Source organism: Mesoplodon bidens (assembly GCF_964165515.1).
Source record: "Mesoplodon bidens genome assembly, chromosome: 11".
Classification (NCBI taxonomy): Eukaryota; Metazoa; Chordata; class Mammalia; order Artiodactyla; family Ziphiidae; genus Mesoplodon; species Mesoplodon bidens.
Window position 1 is genome coordinate 20,993,037 of NC_138167.1, and position 18,535 is coordinate 21,011,571.

Below are 18,535 nucleotides of genomic sequence, written 5' to 3' on the forward strand. Positions count from 1 at the left end.
AAATAATGTCCAAATACCTACACTTCTTGCTCAAAAGTCCAATCTACTTTTTGGGTCATATCTCTCAGAACTTCCTGACATGTAAACTATGTACCAGAGAAGCCGGGCAACTAACTATTCCCTGAGTGTCTGAATGTCCCATTTCTATGCTTTGGTTCAGGCTGCTCCTTCTTACAGGAACTCACTCTTAATCCAGCAGACACTCCCCATCTGCACAAACTCTACCCCGTCTCATGTAATGCACACGCAGACACACACACACACACACACACACACACACACCCCAATTCCCCTCCACCACCTTCCAGTTGGATGTCACTTTACATCTTTAAGCCTTCCCAGACTTCCATCTGTTCCACTCTTGGGTAACGTAGCCTGTTCTGCTTTGGGTTTATTGCCCCCTCCTCTTTTAGTAAGCTCTAAATCCCTTGGCACAGAAGGGACATTTCAGACTCTTCAGCGTATTCCCTGTAATCTTTTAGTCCAAAGGACATAATGGATGCCTGCCAAATACACATTAATTCAATTTAGTTAAACTTCAGTAAAATCTAGCAGTGTGAGGTCACATTTTAAATGCAATGCTGTACATGATTCTCCCCTAGCAAGAAGAAACAAAATGTTTCACACAGTCTCTGAGCATCTTGAGATCAAGACTGTTTAAATGATGACTATGAGTGCATAGCCTCAAAGTGATCACCTTTTTTCCTAATGTAGAAGGGAGAGAGGGCAGAAAAGGATTTGTGGAGAAAAAGAAACCATGTTAGGTTCTGTCCACTGGCATATGAAGAATGGAGAGAAAATGACTTACGGTAGAATGCACGTCAATAAGATAGGATGGAAAATGATGAATTATAAAAATTTAATTTACATGTAGCTCTCCTGTGACACATAAATATTGTCATGTAAGGTAAACTACTGCAATATTAACCTGTACTTAGTGAGATGTGAGCCTCTGAAAATGTTCTTTGGTTTTCCCCAATATTGTAGTTTATGTCTTCCTAAGTGGATGATAAGTTCGCAGAGAGGAAGGCACAGGCCCACCGTTACCCGGCTCTTCTGACACTTTGGTGTTTACTAAATGTTATCCTTGGGACTGGGCATCAAAGAGGGTCATGACTCTTCTAACGTCTCATTCTCAAATAGTTATTAACAGAATTTTGGAGGATGATTTTTGAGAAAATATCCAATATATGGCTATGTTTATACACAAGAATTTATATCAGATTCAATGATACTCACTCCCTAATTGTGTATCATGGATACAAGAAAGTTGTACCTTTGACTTCTCTTTAAGCCTGTTAGTTTTAATCTTCTATGAAGCAGAAGAAAGTTCAAATCATGGACAACCACGCCCTCTGTGCAATGCTACTGATCTTAAGGAGGAGTTACAAGCAACTGGATGCCGCAGGCTCAGTGCAAATCCATCACCAACACCAGTCAATCTATCCAAAATGTGTGCTGACAAAAAGCCAGTGATCTCCCATTGGGACTGAACATTATCCTCTCCCCAAACACAACTTAATTGCTTAAATCCTTAATTTCTGCAACTCAAGGAATTTCTTAAAGTATGAATCTCCTTTTGCCAATGGCAAAGTTCCAGGTTTGGGGAATTGAGACATTACTGATGACAGGAGGCATGAGGTCAGAGGATGACAGACAGGACTGAATTCAATGCACAGAGAATTCTCCAAGAAATACCATCTGCACACCTGAGGCTTAGATTTGGTTTGTATAACCAAGAAGTCCACTAGGAACCAATGATTTAGCCAGGATAGGGGTCCTTCAATGACTGCCAGTCCTATTTAAAAGTTAACAAAATGATTGCTAGAAACTTTATGTTCTGGGAGAAAGGTAGGGTAGGGAAGGTGAAAGCAGACAAAATGCAACACAGTCATAGAGGCAAACCCTCTTCTCACTCACCACAATCATTTGAGCCACGTAACTTTCAGGTCCGGTGTATTCAGTTGGGTCTTTCACCTTCACCAGGACGAGGAAGTACAAATAATGCCACATACTATGTTCTGACTTGATGTGCTCCTCAAAAGAAACCGTTTTATTATCAAACTTGTCCCTCTCGAGTCCTGCAAATCACAGGAGACACAATGTGTGTAATTTAATCAGCACTCACTTCTTGGCATAAAAACAGAACATAATAACTATTGTGAAAAAACGCTTTCGGAAAGAGCATGACGATTTAAAATGTTATGATTAAAAACAATGTAGTATATAAGACCTCCAGAAAAAAAGTCAGAGTTTTTAATTTCTTTCCTGTGGATCCTTAGAAATGCACAGTCCTATTATAGAAGTAAAGTTTGCAGACAATTTTAAATATAGCTGCATCAAAATTGTCAAATTAAACTGGATCGCAAGTCTAAGAAAAAGAAGTCAAAATGATTGTGGAAGAAAAAGCACGCTGGCTAATCAGGGCAGAAAGAAAGGGTCATTTTAACCAGAAACTTGGGTAAAAAGAGAAAAGGCAGCTAACAGTCATCTCTTCAAAACCACTTGTAATCAGTGAAGGACAAACGAATGTCCACAGATACATGGGCTCCGAGCGCAATAAGGACTCACAGGCTCATTCCACCCCTTAGACTACTGTGTTCCAGGCATTTTGGGGAGGGGAAGGTCTGCTCAATTTCCAGGGCATATTTTTAGCCTGTGGAAGGACACGGAGCAGTAATCTTACTGGGTAGTAAGATTCTTTTCTCTCAAAGGTTGAAGCGCAGATGAAAGGAAATGAATGGAGATGAAGAAAAACATCTATGGAAAAATGAATTACACTGCCAAGTAAAATGGGATGCCGGGCTTCAGTCTGGTTTTGCAGTTCAGATACTGGAGGAGAAATGTGGAAACTGATTTCCAAACCTGGCTATTCTTTTCCTAAACATATTTTTTTTTTTTAAAAAAAAGGTCATTTGGCCATTTAGGCATGAAGAAGACCCTTTAAACAATAAGATGCAAAGTACAATAAGTAAAAAACCTGTCCCCAGTGAAGGCGTGACCCTTTAAATTGTATTATTGGATATTTTTACGGGAAATACCATAAAATTTGGCTGGCTAATGGCTATGCCTCATCTTACTTGACCTATCAACAGCTCAGCATGCTTCAAATAAAATCCAATCCTCTCCCCCAAACCTGCTCCACCCATGTTCTCTCTTCATTCCACGACAACTCCGTTCTTCCAGTTTTCAAGCCAAAAGTCTAGGAGTCAACCCTGAATCCTCTCTCTCTCTCACACACACATGCCACATCCAATTCATGTTGAAATTCTTTTGGCTCTACCTTCAACATATACCCAGAATCTGATTGCTTCTCACCACCTCCATGGTTACCACTCTGGTCTGAGCCATTATCATGTCTCATCTGCATTACCCAAATAATCTCCAGACCCTCGTTTCCACCTTTATTCTCTGTGGCCTATTCTCAACACAGCAGCCAGAGTGATGCTTTAAAAACCCGAGTAGGATGGTGTCCCTCCTCTGTTCCAAACACTGCAGTGGCTCACCTCCTCAGAATAAAGGTCAAAGTTCTTACACTGCCCTACAATAGGGTTGCCGGGGAAAATACAGGATGCCCAGTTAAGTTCAAAGTTTGGAAAAACATCGAATAATTGTTGAGTTTAACTACATCCCATGCAATATCTTTTTGCTAAGCCCTAAGTGATGTGGCCCTCCAGCCTCTCTAACTTTGTCTCCCACTACCTTCTCCCTTGCTAACTCTCATCCAGCCACAATGGCTTCCCTGCTGGTCCTCGCACCCAGACCCCTGCCTCAGGGCCTTTGAACTGGCTGTTTCCTCTGCCCACAACCCTCTTCCCTCTGGTACCTCTTTGACTAACTCACTTACCTTCCAGTGTTTCTCAAATCTCACCTTCTCAATGTGGCTTAACTCAATCACTTTATTTAATCCCATAGCCCGTCTCTTCCGTTTTTCCGATACTTTTGATCACTCTTTCCTTGTCCCCTTCCTTTTCCTAGAGGGCTTATCACCTCTTAACAGACTGAATATAGCCATATCCAAGGTGTTCTATTAAACTGGACCACAAGTCTCAATTACAGAGGTAAAAATGATTGTGCAAGAAAAATTCAGCCTGCTAATTGGCACAGAAAAGAGGAATATCATTTTATCCAGGAACTTAGATATGAGCTTATTATGTTGATTATTTATTGCATGTCCATGGGCAGATATATGTCTCTTTTCTTCACCAATGGTCCCAATAGCTTAGAATATTGCCCGCTACATAGTCGGCACTGAATAAAATATTAATTGAGTGAATTAAGAATATGTCACTAAGAATATAACAGAATTGAAGAGATGTAGAAAGAGTAGGATATAAGCAGAAAACAATGAGGCAGTAGAAGCTGTGAACTGGCAGAAACCAGGAGGTAGAGCAGCAAGTAGAGAGAAGCAATTAGAATAGGGAAGCCATTCTAGACAGAGAGAAATGGGAAGCCGAGAAAAAGTTGTTGGGTAATAGTGTATGGTGGGGCTGAGGGTCTTGCTTTAGTTTCATGAATAGCATCTGGCTCTCCATGATGGCTCTTTGCTTACTGCACCTGTTCTCTTAAATTGTTCATGTATTGTTTCAATAAATTCTCATTACTTTAAGAAAAAAAAGAACATGTCACTCATAAAATATTGTTCCACTAGGATGGCTATAATCAAAAACAGATAATAACAATGTGGATGACGACATGGATAATGTGGAACCCTCCTACACTACTGATGGAAATGCAAGATAGTGCAACTTTACAAAATAGCTTGGCAGCTCCGCAAAAGGTTGAACACAGAGTTACCATGTGTACCAGCAATTCCACTCCTAGGTATATACACAAAAGAAAAACATACGTCCACACAAAAGCATGTACATGAATATCCAGCATTATTCATAATAGCCAAAAAGTAGAAACAACCCAAATGTTCATCAACTGATAAAAAGACAAACAAAATATGGTATATCCATACAGTGGATATTTTTCTGCAATAAAAAGAAAGGAAGTACTGATACATGCTATAACATGAGCCTTGAAAACATACCAAGTGAAAGAAGCAAGTCACAGAAGACCACATATTATATGATTCCATTTACATGAAATGTCCGGGATAGGCAAATCTATAGCAACAGAAAGTAGATCAGTGGTTGCCTAGGGCTGAGGAGGATGGAAGGGAAGGGGAAGGAGGGAGCAGTGATGGCTAAAGGGTATGAGGTTTCTTTTGAGGGCAATGAAAATGTTCTAAAATTGATTGTGATGATGGATGGACAACCCTGAATATACTAAACCCATTGAATTATACACTTTAAGTGGGTGAATCATACAGTATGTGAATTGTACCTCAACAGAGTTATTACCAAAAAAAAAAAAGGAGACAATTTTAAAGTAGCTTTCTCCTAGCATTCAATTCAAACAATTCCCTACCTGTTGCAAGGTACATAGGACTATAAAGATAATGTCTACCATCAATTAACCTATAATATGGGAGAGGAAACAGACAACATGTTTTACATTCTGAAGTGATATAATCTGCCAAGGAAACATAAAGGAGGACAAAATGAGCTCTGACCAGGTACGTTTTAAAAGGTTTCAAAGAGGCATAAAACTTTACACGTCTGGCCTATGAAACACGATCATGGCAAGTGGAGAAGAGATGAATGGTAAGAAAAGGTACTTAATTTTTATTGAGCACCTATTTATGCTGACAACTATAAAGATGTCCAAATATGCTATAATAATTACAATAACCCGATCTGACCTTTTAGCAGGTGAGGAAAGAGATTCAGAGGGATTCAATTAATTGCTCAAGTTAACACCTCTATTTAGTGGGAAAGTCAGCCAGTATTTAACTAAAAGTCTTCCTGACTCCAAAGCCATGTTCTTTTGCCTCTGGGCTGAGGAAATAGCAAAGCAAAGCTAGAGAAGAGAGTAAATGCCCTGTCTGGGGGACTGTCAGTTCCTCTGGTGTGGCCAGGAGGGAACACTCGGAAATTAAGATGAAGTGGTACATTTGGCACAAACCACGGAAAGTCTTAAACACAAAGCTAAGGAGTCTGTGCTTTATGCTGAAGGTTTTTGAGTGAGCCTAGCATGCTGGGAGCTGTGTGTTAAGTAACTCCTTGTGCCAGGATTTAGAGGAAGACTGTGAGAGAAGAGGCTAAGGGTAGGAGTCCAGGGGGACTAGGACAGGGGAGGAGGGATATAAGGGAGGGAAACTGGTTGTCTTTCATCTTCACTGGGTCTTGCTCTCTAAGCCTGAACATCCATTCCCATGGTTTCCACCATCATCATGCTGATGAGTTCTCGACCTTTATCCCCAGTACTGACCCTTCTTCTCAACTTTAGATTCTATTTCCCGCTGCCTCCTGGATAACTTATGGGCAGGTCAAACTCAACTCATCAAAGATTTGTTTCTTTAGCCCTTCTTCTTCCACTCTGTTAATGAAATCCCTGTCCACCAGTGAACCTGAAGTCGCCCTCAGATTCATGCACTGACTATCCACTCTGTGCACATGTCTTGTAGTCACTCTGACTTTCTCACCATTCTCCAAACACACCAACTCCTCTGAAAACTCTACGCCCCCATCTAGTCTCTTTCCCATTTTACAGGAATTTCTTCTCCAAGAGCCAACTCAACCACTGCCACAGCTCTGACTCCCTTGGTTGGTCCTCTCTGTGTCTTTGCTATAAAAATGTCTGTTTCTATCTTAGGCTCTACTACTTTGTCTGATTTATTCTTGTATTACCGGCACCTGGCATAGTAGCTGGAAAACAGTAGGCATTCAACTGAAGTTCACAGAATAACTGAATGTATCAATAAAGATTGAAGAGGACTCTGGAGTAGAAACTGAAGAGGGCTTGATGTCCGATTAGAGGTACCAATCTAGGAGGAATCATGGACTACTCGATATTTTGACTTGAATGACCAAGTTCAAGGTAATATCACTAAATCAAGAGGAAAAAAAATAGAAGGAAGAGATTTTAAAGGAGGATGTATTTGATTTTGGATGTGTTGAGTTTAAGATGCCTACAGAACAACCAATGTTGGGATGTTAGGTAGGAAGCTGGATATTCCAAACAGCATTCAAGATATAACTCTACTAGTCCAAGGATAAATGACATAAAATGAACAATGAAAGCCAGAGCATTAGATGAGACGACCAAGGGAGAAAGAAAGGAAGGGTAAGAGGAGCTCTGTATGCTCGATACAAACTTTTCAGGAAAAATGTTAAGACTACACTTATGTTGCGTTTCCCACCCAGTATGACTAAGGTAAGGGAACATACCCACCCACTAGCCCGGCATCCACATTCCTCTTCTCTGCTTTATTTTTCTCCATAGTCATCATTTGACATTCTATGTATTGTGGAAAATAAGTTCCATGATGAAAGTGTTTGTCTGTTTTTGTTCACTGCAATACCCTAGCACTTAGTAGATGCTCAGTAAGTAACGGTTGAACAAACAGGTGAATGAATGACTTTCACGCATAAGTATAGACAATAAAGGTAATAAAATAATGCGCAAAGTATAGAGAAGGGACTAATTACCACGAGAAGAACATAGATGCCCCCCCTCACAATTTAGCCTTTATTTCCTATTAAATCACCTAGAAAGATCTTTAATTCTAGGAACCTGACCCTCCTATGATAGGAGTTCTGACCTATCATCAAATCCTTTCTCCATTTTGTTATTTTGTCACACCTGGTCTGTCGACATCTCCTTTTCACTGGATTTTTCACCTCTAGTAATTCAAAATTAATAGTTAATGTGGACAACAGAGTCAATTTGTTTCCATGCTTACTGCTTTAGCTCTGTCATGTGCTCATCATCACCTCATCATGACCACCTTTTGGACCACTAGCAACTGTTTTCTGAATCTCAACTCTGAAACATCTGGTTCACTGTCTTCAAGGCTAGGAGAGTCCCATTTGCTCTCACTGCCTGTCACAGTACCCACCTCTTCTGTTGCTACTATGGGCATCCTCGGAATATTCCTGGGGCCATCTCCTACTGGGGAGAATCTCTCCTCTATTATTTGATACTATATCCCCCTTTGGATCACAATTTAACACCGAACTCCTCCAAGAACCATTTCTAGATTAATCACAACTATTTGATAGCCTACTAATACAACCCCCAAATATCCCGAATGTTTAAATTATTATTGTAATTAAGTTCTTCTAATATATATGGTATATATTAGATCTTATATGTGGTAAGTGATTCCAGGAATGAATGCATATCTAGATATACTTTATCACAACACTTCCCACATGTTTCTGCCCTTTGAGGGCAGAGAATAAAGAACCCTTATGTTACTGAGGTCACAGGGATTAGCAGCTAAAAGAGCTTGAAAACACTTTTCAATATTTAAGTAAGTTTCTATTTTATTTTAAATGTTCACACTAAATTTGTTCTACTTTACAAAGTATTTGTTCTAATATAAAAATACTATTTGAATTTGCTCTCAGGTTAACTCACCTCAATGGTCTCTCAAATTTGTTAATAAATGTGAAGCTTCTGAAAAATAGGCCATGTTGATCTAATACCTTCTGATATATCACCCTATATCCCTGTGGACATGTGTATGCCACAGAAACAATACCACACATGTGACAAAACTTGGGATAACTTGGAATTAGTGCATCTAAGTTTTTTGTCTGCAGTATATAGCAATTTAGGACTTACTTGCTTTATCTTCCTTTCATAGGTTATAAGCCACATAAATATAGAGACAATGTTAATTTGGAGGTGACTAATTGGATAGTCATTCATTAAGCAAATATTTATGAAGGATCCCTAATACACACTATGGAAGCATAAAAATGGATGAGATGTAGATGTGGATCTCCTAAAGATGAGAAGTTATCATGTACTGAGAGCTTACTCTCAGTTAAGCATTGAGCTAAGAATTTTTATATACAGGATTTCATTTATACCCACTACAATGCCAAAACATGGCATTATATTCCTCACTTTCAAGGTGAAAGGAAACTTGACCAAGACCACATAGCCAGGATGTGGAACCAGTGTAGACCCATGTCTACTTGATGGTAAAGTTCATATACTTTCTATAATATGGTAAGGCATAGTATACAACAGAGGAGATGAGACAATGAAAAATATGTACAGTACTATATGGCTAATTGTGATCGACAAATTTAGGAGCAGATGTGTTTGCTTCTGGTTAGTGAGACCAGAGAAAGCTGAATTCATGGAACAACGGCTTTAGATCTGGGTCTCAGAGACAGGGCAGTAGTTCAAAAGCTTAGGAGTTTGGGCATCCCAAACAGAAACACCATAACTGAGAACATATGAGAGAGAGTTAAAGATGAGTAATGCAGTTAAACCAGAACCTGAGCTATAAATGGGAGAACAGTGGATGAAAAGTCAGGCAAAAAAGAAGGGGCCCAATTGTGGGGCAGGAAAATCAAAATTTTAGAGTTATAGACTGTACAATGTTATTGATAGGCTTTTGAGTAAGGAAATGAGTTCAAAGTGGAAAATTCTGTCTGGCAGCACTGAACAGTCCATTTGGGGGGTATGAGCCAGGGTGAGCCTCAAAAACCAAGGTGTGGCTGTGGGAATATGTGGAAGGAAGTGAGACTGTGAAAGCAGATTCATTACCACGTGGTAACTAGTGCACCTGGAAGAGGAAAAAGGAGATGCTTAAAATGATGGAGAAGTTCCCAGTCCAGTGGGGTATCATTAATTGCAATACAGAAGACAAGATAAGTTGCCAGGTTAGAGGAAGGAGATGGAAAGGCATGATGCACTGGTTTGCGGACATGGTAAAATTGGCTGCCAGGAAGTCATATCTTTTTAAATGTCCATCAACCATGGAAAATAAAGAACAAAAGCCTGGAGAGAGGTTGGAGCCCTGGCTGCATATTTGGCAATAAACTACATAAAGTGGTGTTAAAGAGAAGGGCAGAGGGAAGAGATAAGGAGTCTATGATAAAATCAGAACCTCTGATCCAGGGGTTGGGAGAAGGACTAAGGCCTTGTGATAGACCCAGAGAACGTGCAATCTGAGCTAGAAGAAAAGGTTAGCAGGAAGTTCATGATGAGATCTGAGACAAACATTTCAACTTGGTGATGAAGGTTATTGTGATATTTTAAGGAATTTACAGGCTACAGGCTTTTTGATAACTGAAAAGCGAGAGAGAATTTTGACATTGAAGGGAAAGCTCAGAGGAGCAGAAATAGGGGTGAAGTGACGTGCTTATTTTGCTGTTCATGTTTTTTGTTGTTATAATGGGGGGACAGGATCATGTCTTAGAATGAGGCTCAGTCTACCGATAGATTTTTCCAAAGAACCCATGTTTCGGAGGTAGTGTGCTGACATAATAGTTATTATGATTGTGAAGAAAAAGGCGTCGAGGAAGCAGTGTAAAGGCAAGACCATGAGACACAGGAAGATCTTCAAAGGTACTATCTTTCTTCCTCTGTGGGACTCACCCTTCTATATAATAACTCTCTTCCCCAAATCTCCCAATTATCGCACAACACCTTTCTGGCGCCATGTCAATCTTGTGTTCTTCCATCTAATCTAGACATATGAAGAGAAGACTCTTCTTTTTGTGTCATTTCCTTCCAGCGAGTCCCTCCCTAGCACTGTGTAATCTGGTATCTGCCCTTACCTTCCTGGAAACTCCTCTCTAAAAACTCCAAAACCTCCTAAACGAGAAACTCAAAGGCTCTGCTTCAGTTCATGTTACTGCTTTGACACAGTTGATAATCAATTCTTTTGTTCCCAAGGATATTTTCGCCCCTCACTTCCACGTGCCACACATGTCCGGTTGTCCTCACACCATTCGGACTGGAAAGTTTCTGTGAGTGTGTGATCCCCTTTCTCTTTCAACTTTTCAATGCTGATGTTTTCCATGTGAACTCCCATCATCTCCTCCTCTCACTTGGAAGCCTTCCTCCACACTCCAGCTTTTTCTATGCCATATGGGCTGAGGATTCCCCGATACTGTCTCCTTCTCTGAGGCTCAGACCCATATGTTGACCTCCGTACTGAGTGTATCTCACTGGGCTGTTCAGTACATACCTCAATTTCAGTACTTCCAAAGCCAAATTCAGTATATGCCTATGTAAAATTGTTTTTCTTCTTCTGTTCTCAAACTCAACTGTTGGTACTGCCGTCCACCCAGGCACCCACACTCTCTCATATCCATTCCAAACCAAACCATTGAGATTTAAAAATTCTATCTCCCCAATATTTCTTAACTTTGTCCTCTAATCCTGAATACCGCCACCACTACCTCTCCCGGATCAAGGTTTTGTTACCTCTCATGGACTATGGCAATAACCTTCTACCTAGTTACTATGGCAATAACCTTCTACCTAGTTACTCTGCCTCCAATATTGTCCTCTGATGAACAACTTCCCATAGCTGCCACAGTGCTCGAAAATAAAAATTAGACCCTGCATCCTCTACTTAAAATTCTTTAATTGTTCGCCATCCTCTATAAGTCCATAGGATGAAGTCCAAGCTTTCTAATATAAAAGGCCACATATGATCTGGCCAATGTCTTTTGCTGGCATTGCCCTGCTCTGAAACTTATACTCCAGAAACACTGACCTGTTTATAGGAAATGAAGATTCTACTCATGCTGTTCACCCCTCCACGCCTTTCCTTCTGCTGGCCACTCTGCTTCTGCCCACTTGGATATGGCTCTCTCCCTTCCATCTTTTTTTTTTTTTTTGGGCCGCGCCATGTGGCATGCAGGATATTAGTTTCCCAACCAGGGATCGAACCCGTGCCCTCTGCATTGGCAGCGTGGAGTCTTAACCACTGGGCTACCAGGAAAGTCCCTCCCTTCCACCTTTTACCATCAGCTCCATCACCATTTCTTCTAAGAAACCTTTCTTGACTCTTCCTCGGCTGCCCCCTACCACAACCCAACGAGACGTTAACAACCTGTAAACTTCTCCATCATTTCCCTTAATGCATTAGATAGCACTCATATTTATTGTGTCTGTATTCCACAACAGATTGTGGACACCCCGAAGGGCATGTCTAATTGGTGTTTGTTTCCTTGGAATAGAGCTCATGGTCACAGGCTAATATCTGGCATACTCCCACCTGTTGGAGGGATGTTGGAAAGGCTTGGAAGAACCATTCAGGGAAATGAGACAGTTGACAAAAGGTGAACCAAGGAAGGAAGGGGATATATTGTGGGTCCAGTTGAAGTTATATAGAATAAACATCGTAGTGAGGCCCTTACGTTTGTTTCGTGACTTTTATCAAAAAGATTCTTCAGCTTGACACGGAAAAATAGATGGTGAGTATCACTGGGAGTTGGTGATTATTCAAGGAGGGGGAAGGATCCTAGGGCGACTAAGCCAGCTACAGAGATGACTAAAGCCAGAAAGGGCTAAGGTTTATGAAGCAAAGGTAGAGCCAAAGGAAATAATGAGGACAAAGAGAAGGTTGGGTGGGCCTGAGAGAGCTGACGATAGAAGAAGAGGAGGACAGGGTGTGAGAGAGAGAGGGAGGGAGGGAGAGAGGGACAGAAACTGAGAGAGAGCACAGTTCAGAATCAAAAACAAAGTGCAGCCAGTGAGTAGAAGTTCAAGCTGCTGGGAAGATCATCTGAGCATTCATAACCTAACAAAATAAAATAAAAATCATTCTATTGTTTACTCAATACGTTATTGTGATTAAACATCTCTTTCCAGTTGGTGGAACCTTCTGGCATTTTGTAACACATACTATAGGCAGAGAATCATACAAATTGCAGAAATAATGACAAGTTACCTTTGGGATGTAATTCTTCTGCTTTTTCTGGAAGCAGAGTATCCCAGTCCAATGCTCAGTTACATAATCTGAATTTTGTCCAGCTTTCATTTTGAAATAATTTTTCCCAAAGCATGGCAACCAAAAATCATTCTAGTCCCTCCTTTCTACTGGGCAGTTTCTTTCTCTATTATTTTAGTATCTTGAGAACACTTACCACAGATGAAACAGGTTGTCTTTAGAATTTCTTCTTTTTTCTGTTTTTCACTTCTGAGGTCCGCAAAAGTATCAATGATAACCCCAAAAATCAAGTTAAGAACGATAATGATGACAATGAAATAAAAAAGAAGGTCATACACCACTCGGGCAGCAAACAAGGGCTCCTGAAATAAAAAATTTTAAAACATTAAAAAAAAACCCATTGTGTATATATACAGATGCACACATTTTCGAGGCATGTTGATTTAGCATATTGTCTAGCAGAGAGTATATATTCAATCATTGTTTGCTAAATATGAATAGTATTCCAAGTTGGAAAAATAAGAACCCCTTCTATCTTCGTTGTCTTTAAGTGTTGTGAGGAAAACTTTCCAGTCTGTTCCCAGACCCCTTCCATTCCCTAGGACTTGCACTCTTCCTCTCCAAGGGAGGGACTTACTGTGTATTAAAAACCACTTGACATGTCATTGTGCTAAATGCATTTTGGTGCAGTGGGCCCCTATCCCAGAAGCTGCACAAAAGGTAGACAAATACCAGTCCCAAAGGTCAGAGATTGGAGATTTGAGGAGGATCTAATGATCCGTCAATTTCTGGAGTCGATTTTGTTCTTGGCCTTATAGAGTTAAGTACATTCAACTCAGGCTTATTTCTACTTGTCAAATGGTATTAAAATACACATTAGAGATCAGATAGCCTAGATGTTTCATAGATGAGGAAACATGAGATGAACGGACAACGTGATACGGCTGGCCTGTTGGAGGACTGAGATTATTCAAGCTCCCAGCATGGCACCTGAGACGTTGTAGCCAATGAGAAATTTTTCAGCCTTGCCATTTGAATATACGAAATCCTGTTAGAATCTGTTCAGATTTGATACTCCTCATCAATAAATAATAGAGGCTGTTCCTATTCAGAGGCAAAGAGTAAATCTTCATGCCTGAGAAACCTGATAGACAAAAGGCAGCCTGGTTTCTGTTATCTACGTTAACAATCAACTCCTCCATAAAGACTATAGTCGAAATATATATAGTCGAATATAACTCTGTCCACAGTTCAAAGGTGTACAGAGTTCATGACCCTACTAACATACGTAGATTTCTAGGACATTAGCTGTTTCTGTGTAATCCCAGTATACAACGAATTGGTTTCAATGGCCACCGTGATACTGTTAAAGCAAACAACAGAACATACAGTACCCTGAAAACAAAAACCATATTGTAAATGCTGTTAAGAAAGGTTAAAACAAGATCATGTGCTTCTTGAAAAACCATTTTTCTCCAGCTTTTACTTCTTTTGAGGGTCTTCTCAGCACATCTCCCACGCCGCCGCCGTTCCTGAGGCCCTGGTTCAGGACAGTCACAATGCACATAAGGAGGGTGTCACACATTCTTTCAATTCCATCTTCATATTCCTCAGCAGCTACAAAAACAAACAAGTCAAACAGTACAGCAACCTCATGCTTTTAAAACACACTCTTATGTACTGTCAAAGATCTATTGCTTTATAACTGTGTCAGGACACAGTTTTCTGAAGGGATATAACACGTTATTTTCCATGCGGCAGCCCGTGAAGCCCGTGACTGACACAGACTCATAGAGCACGCATATAATATCCCCAAATCATTTTTTCTTCCATCGGTGGAAAAGGACAGAATATAAGAAAGCTAATATTCATTGCACACTGTCGTGATGTGGGGAGATTTCAGTGAGACCTTCTGAAAACACAGTCAACTCACCCAGGAAGCAAAAGTATTGCGGGGGGGGGGGAAAGAGCTTGTACAAGGAAGCTAGGTGAACCCAGCTTTAAATTCTACTCTGTTCCAGAACTGGGACTTGGGCAAGTTACTTAATCTCAACATCCTCATCTGTAAAATGGGGAGGTCTGTTTAAGGATTAAACCCTTCAGAGGGTTATTTAAGGATTATATTTAAGGTATGTAAAACACTTTGTACAGAGGTTGGCATACCCATAGTAAGTTAAGGGCTCACAAATTGGGGCAAATACTATTTCATTTCTCTAGTAAGTGTCTAAGCTTTCTGAATGACCAGCATGGAGCTACAGATAAGAGGCACGATGCATTTATGTAAACAATTTATTTCATGTAAATAATTTATTTTATGTGAACGTGTTTATGTGAAAATACTTAGGGACAAACGGAGAGAGATAAAAAAATATTATGTGACAGAAAAATTCCTAGTCTTATTTTGTTTAAAGATAAAGTTACCAAATATGGTAGTAATCTCTCAGTCATTTAAAATAATAAAAAATTCACACCAACTTGGATACTAGAATCAGGATTTCCTAAATTAAGTAAGCAGGAATGTACTTTTCTTGTTACAAGATTAAAGAACCATAGTGGCACTGAATTTTGGAACGGTGTAGCCAGTCTGCATGTCACGGCGTGAATGTGAAAACAACCACCACCAAAGGAAAAAGAAAAAGAATCCTTCTATTGACAATTTTGTGTACCTGATCCACTACAAATAGCCTGTCTGGTACTTTGTTATGAAAAGGTTGATTTTCTTCTTGTAAGCTGACTTTAACATCACATGGACGAGGGATCTGGCATTTCCCCTTTATTCAGAGCTGCTTCTTTCTAAAACATACTCCTCAAGAGGAGGGCGGAAGTCAGAGATGGGCAAGCATCAAATGCAGCATCAAAGATATCAGCAGAGTCTGTGCTGGACCACTTACCGTAGAGGTGAGCACCAAGGCACATTCTGACTTGGAAAGCAGAAGAAATAAAACCACTTTTGGAGACAGGAGAAATGAGGAAGAAGTAAAGCTTGTGGTGCCAGCAGTCAGAACAGCAGAAGAGGCAAGAAAGGCAGAGAAGACAGTGAGAAAGCTCAGTCTGCAAAGTGCTTGGTTAGGTCCCCGACACCTGGTGGTGGTGATGGCTAGGAAGAATGAGAAGAAAATAGTTAGAAACGTGTAAGAGAGTTAAAGGAATTTTTGAAGAGGAATATGGCTTTCCAGCAATGCAGTCACGTGCAGTATGTCTATATACTACTTTCCCACGGCTAGACTTTCAATCAGTCTTCTATCTAGTGGCAGGATCTGCGTTCATTTATTTAATCAGCAACTACCTGGTCATATGACACCAATGTTTACTAAAGACTTATTAAGTGCCAGATTAATCAGTTTACGGAAGCTACAGGAAAGTGCTCCCATCTCTCCCCAATAATTCAGAAGTGAGGTTGTTTGCTCTTTAATAAGAGGTGAGCTAGTAAAATCCACACACAATTCACATGATTAGCCATTGTGAAATAAAATAGATTGGCTGCAAATACATAAAGAGAATTGGCTTTCTGTGTGACATGTAAACATGGGGAGAGTGCCCAGGTCAGGGTCAATGCCAGCCATAGTCCAGTCCACTCACTCCATAACTAGTGCTTGGGCATGCCAGTTTTACACAGTAGCCTCTAGGAGCTTGGTTAATAAGGTTTTACCTTTGTGAGACGGATCTACTCATAATATGTTAAGCCAAGTTCCCAGGCCTTCAGGCTGAGAGCCAGGCCCTGAGTCACGATGAATTCACCTAAATAAATGCCACCTTGTGGAGACCTACCTACATAACCAGGTTTCCCCATGCCAAACCTGCTTCATTTCAATATATCAAGAGCCCTTGCGTTAGGTGCTAGAAATACAAGTGGGAAGATGAAAGTGCTGCAGCCCCCAGGAAACTTATGGTCCCCTAGGAAATGTGGGTAGCAGATGAACAAAGGCAGTGCAGTACCATGGGTACTAAGGAGGCAGGATGGATGAGCATCTCATGGGCTGGGGTGTCGGGGGCAGCATCCTAAAGGACGGGGCACCTGGGCTGAATATTGCAAGGGGGCATGGTTGGCCAGTAAGATCAGTGAAGACATTCCAGGCAGATAAAATGGGATGAGCGAAGGCAAACAGGCATGAAGAAACATCTGGAGTGTCTGGGGAACGGCAGGTGGATTGGGATGCCAGGGCCTCTGGGGTATGCAGATGAGTGCGGGAGCTGTAAGAAGAGAAGTAGGTAGGGGCCAGATTATGGAGAGAATCATACACCAAGCTACAGAGTTTAAATTTTATCCTGAAAGCTATGGGGAGTCACTGGAGAATTTTAAACAGAAGAAAGGTGATTTAGCATCTAGTTGGCAAAGCAGTATGAGATAAAACATGAACTTAAATAACAAGACAAATGAACACACGATAAAAGCCACAAGAGCAGTGCAAAGAGATCAGAATAGAGAGAGAACTTTTAATACCAAGGATAATGGGAGGGGAGTCCCTCAATGGACTAAGACAGCAGTAGATAGGCATTTCACGTGTCACGGGCAGAGAGCCCCAGAATTAAAAAAAATTGCTTATATGATGAAGAGCCAATAATACCAGTATGCAGAGGAGTGTAAGATATGGCTGGAGATAAACTGGCAGCTCTCTGAAAAGCTCTAGGGAGTTTGGATTTTAGTTGGCAGGTAATGGGGCATCGTGGACATCTTGAGTTGTGGGTAGGGAAGGACATATTCAAAGCAGTGACTTCTGACAAGTAGCCTAGTGGTGATATAGTGGGTAAATTGAGGAGGAGAGAATAACTGGAGGTAGAAAGACCTCTTAGGAGGCAGTTGCAATAATTCAGGCATGATGTGCCATGAGCCTCCACCAGAGTAATGGGTGTGAGAATGGAAAGGATGAAAGATCGGGAGCTGACGGGACTCGGTATGAAGGAGACGGCAACGTGAAGTGTCAGACGGAAGCTTCCAGCCAGCGGTGACCCGGGAAAGGAGGGTCTTGCTAAACCACAGAAACGGACCATTTGGAAGGAAGAACTGGATGCCGGGGCTTTGAGGAAGACAAGGAAAGAATCTCAGATGATTTTTACGTTTATCGGACGAGAAGACTTTTAAAAGGCTAGAGAGGACCAGAGCTGGGAGAGTACTGGGATCCAGAATTAAGGAAGACAATACTTTAAAGATGAAGAGAGTATCAAAAAACATCAGAAGTACAGAAGGGTCAAAGGCAATGAGAAACAAGAAAAGGTCACTGGATTTAACAATTAGGTCATCAGGAAAAGCACAGGAAGATGTCATAGGAAGAGGGCAAATAGTTTAAGAGAAGATAGTTGATTCAGAAGGTGAAGGAGAGAGTGTAGGTCAACTGTTTTATAGAAAAATTTAGTACTGAAAGGAAGGAGATTAATAGGATATTAGTTTGGGGGGATAAGAGAATGCAGAAGACACCCAAGAGTGTGTATAAGAAGAAAGAGAACAGATGGTAGCAAGGAAAAGATTTCAGGTGCAAGAATAATGATCTAGATAATGGTGGCAAAGGGGTTATAAAAGAAGTGAGGGACACGCCCTTGTTTACATGCATAAAGGAAGAATGAGTGGACATAGACTTTAATGGGGAGACATTTTAAAAGAACTAAGTATATTCATGTAAAGAACTTAAAACATTGCTTGGCATATATTTAGGGTGTAGTAAATTCCAAGTATCATAATTAGCATTATTATTGATAGATGGCTGTCAAATCTCATGCAAAGTTATAGTTTTAATATAACCAACAAATTCTATACTTAAACAATATGAGGTTAAGTTA

The 18,535-nt window shown here is 40.6% G+C and overlaps 1 protein-coding gene across 1 annotated transcript in view; it reads right to left on the reverse strand.

Annotated features, from left to right (window-relative positions):
- ITPR2 (inositol 1,4,5-trisphosphate receptor type 2) overlaps positions 1–18,535 on the reverse strand; it is a 534,949-nt gene that overhangs the window by 53,550 nt on the left and 462,864 nt on the right. Inside the window, exons 53-55 of the mRNA XM_081250074.1 lie at positions 14,250–14,380; positions 12,960–13,125; positions 1,921–2,081 (exon numbers count right to left, since the gene is read on the reverse strand). Of these exons, the coding sequence (XP_081106200.1) occupies positions 1,921–2,081; positions 12,960–13,125; positions 14,250–14,380 (458 nt within the window). The remainder of the gene's footprint in view (positions 1–1,920; positions 2,082–12,959; positions 13,126–14,249; positions 14,381–18,535) is intronic.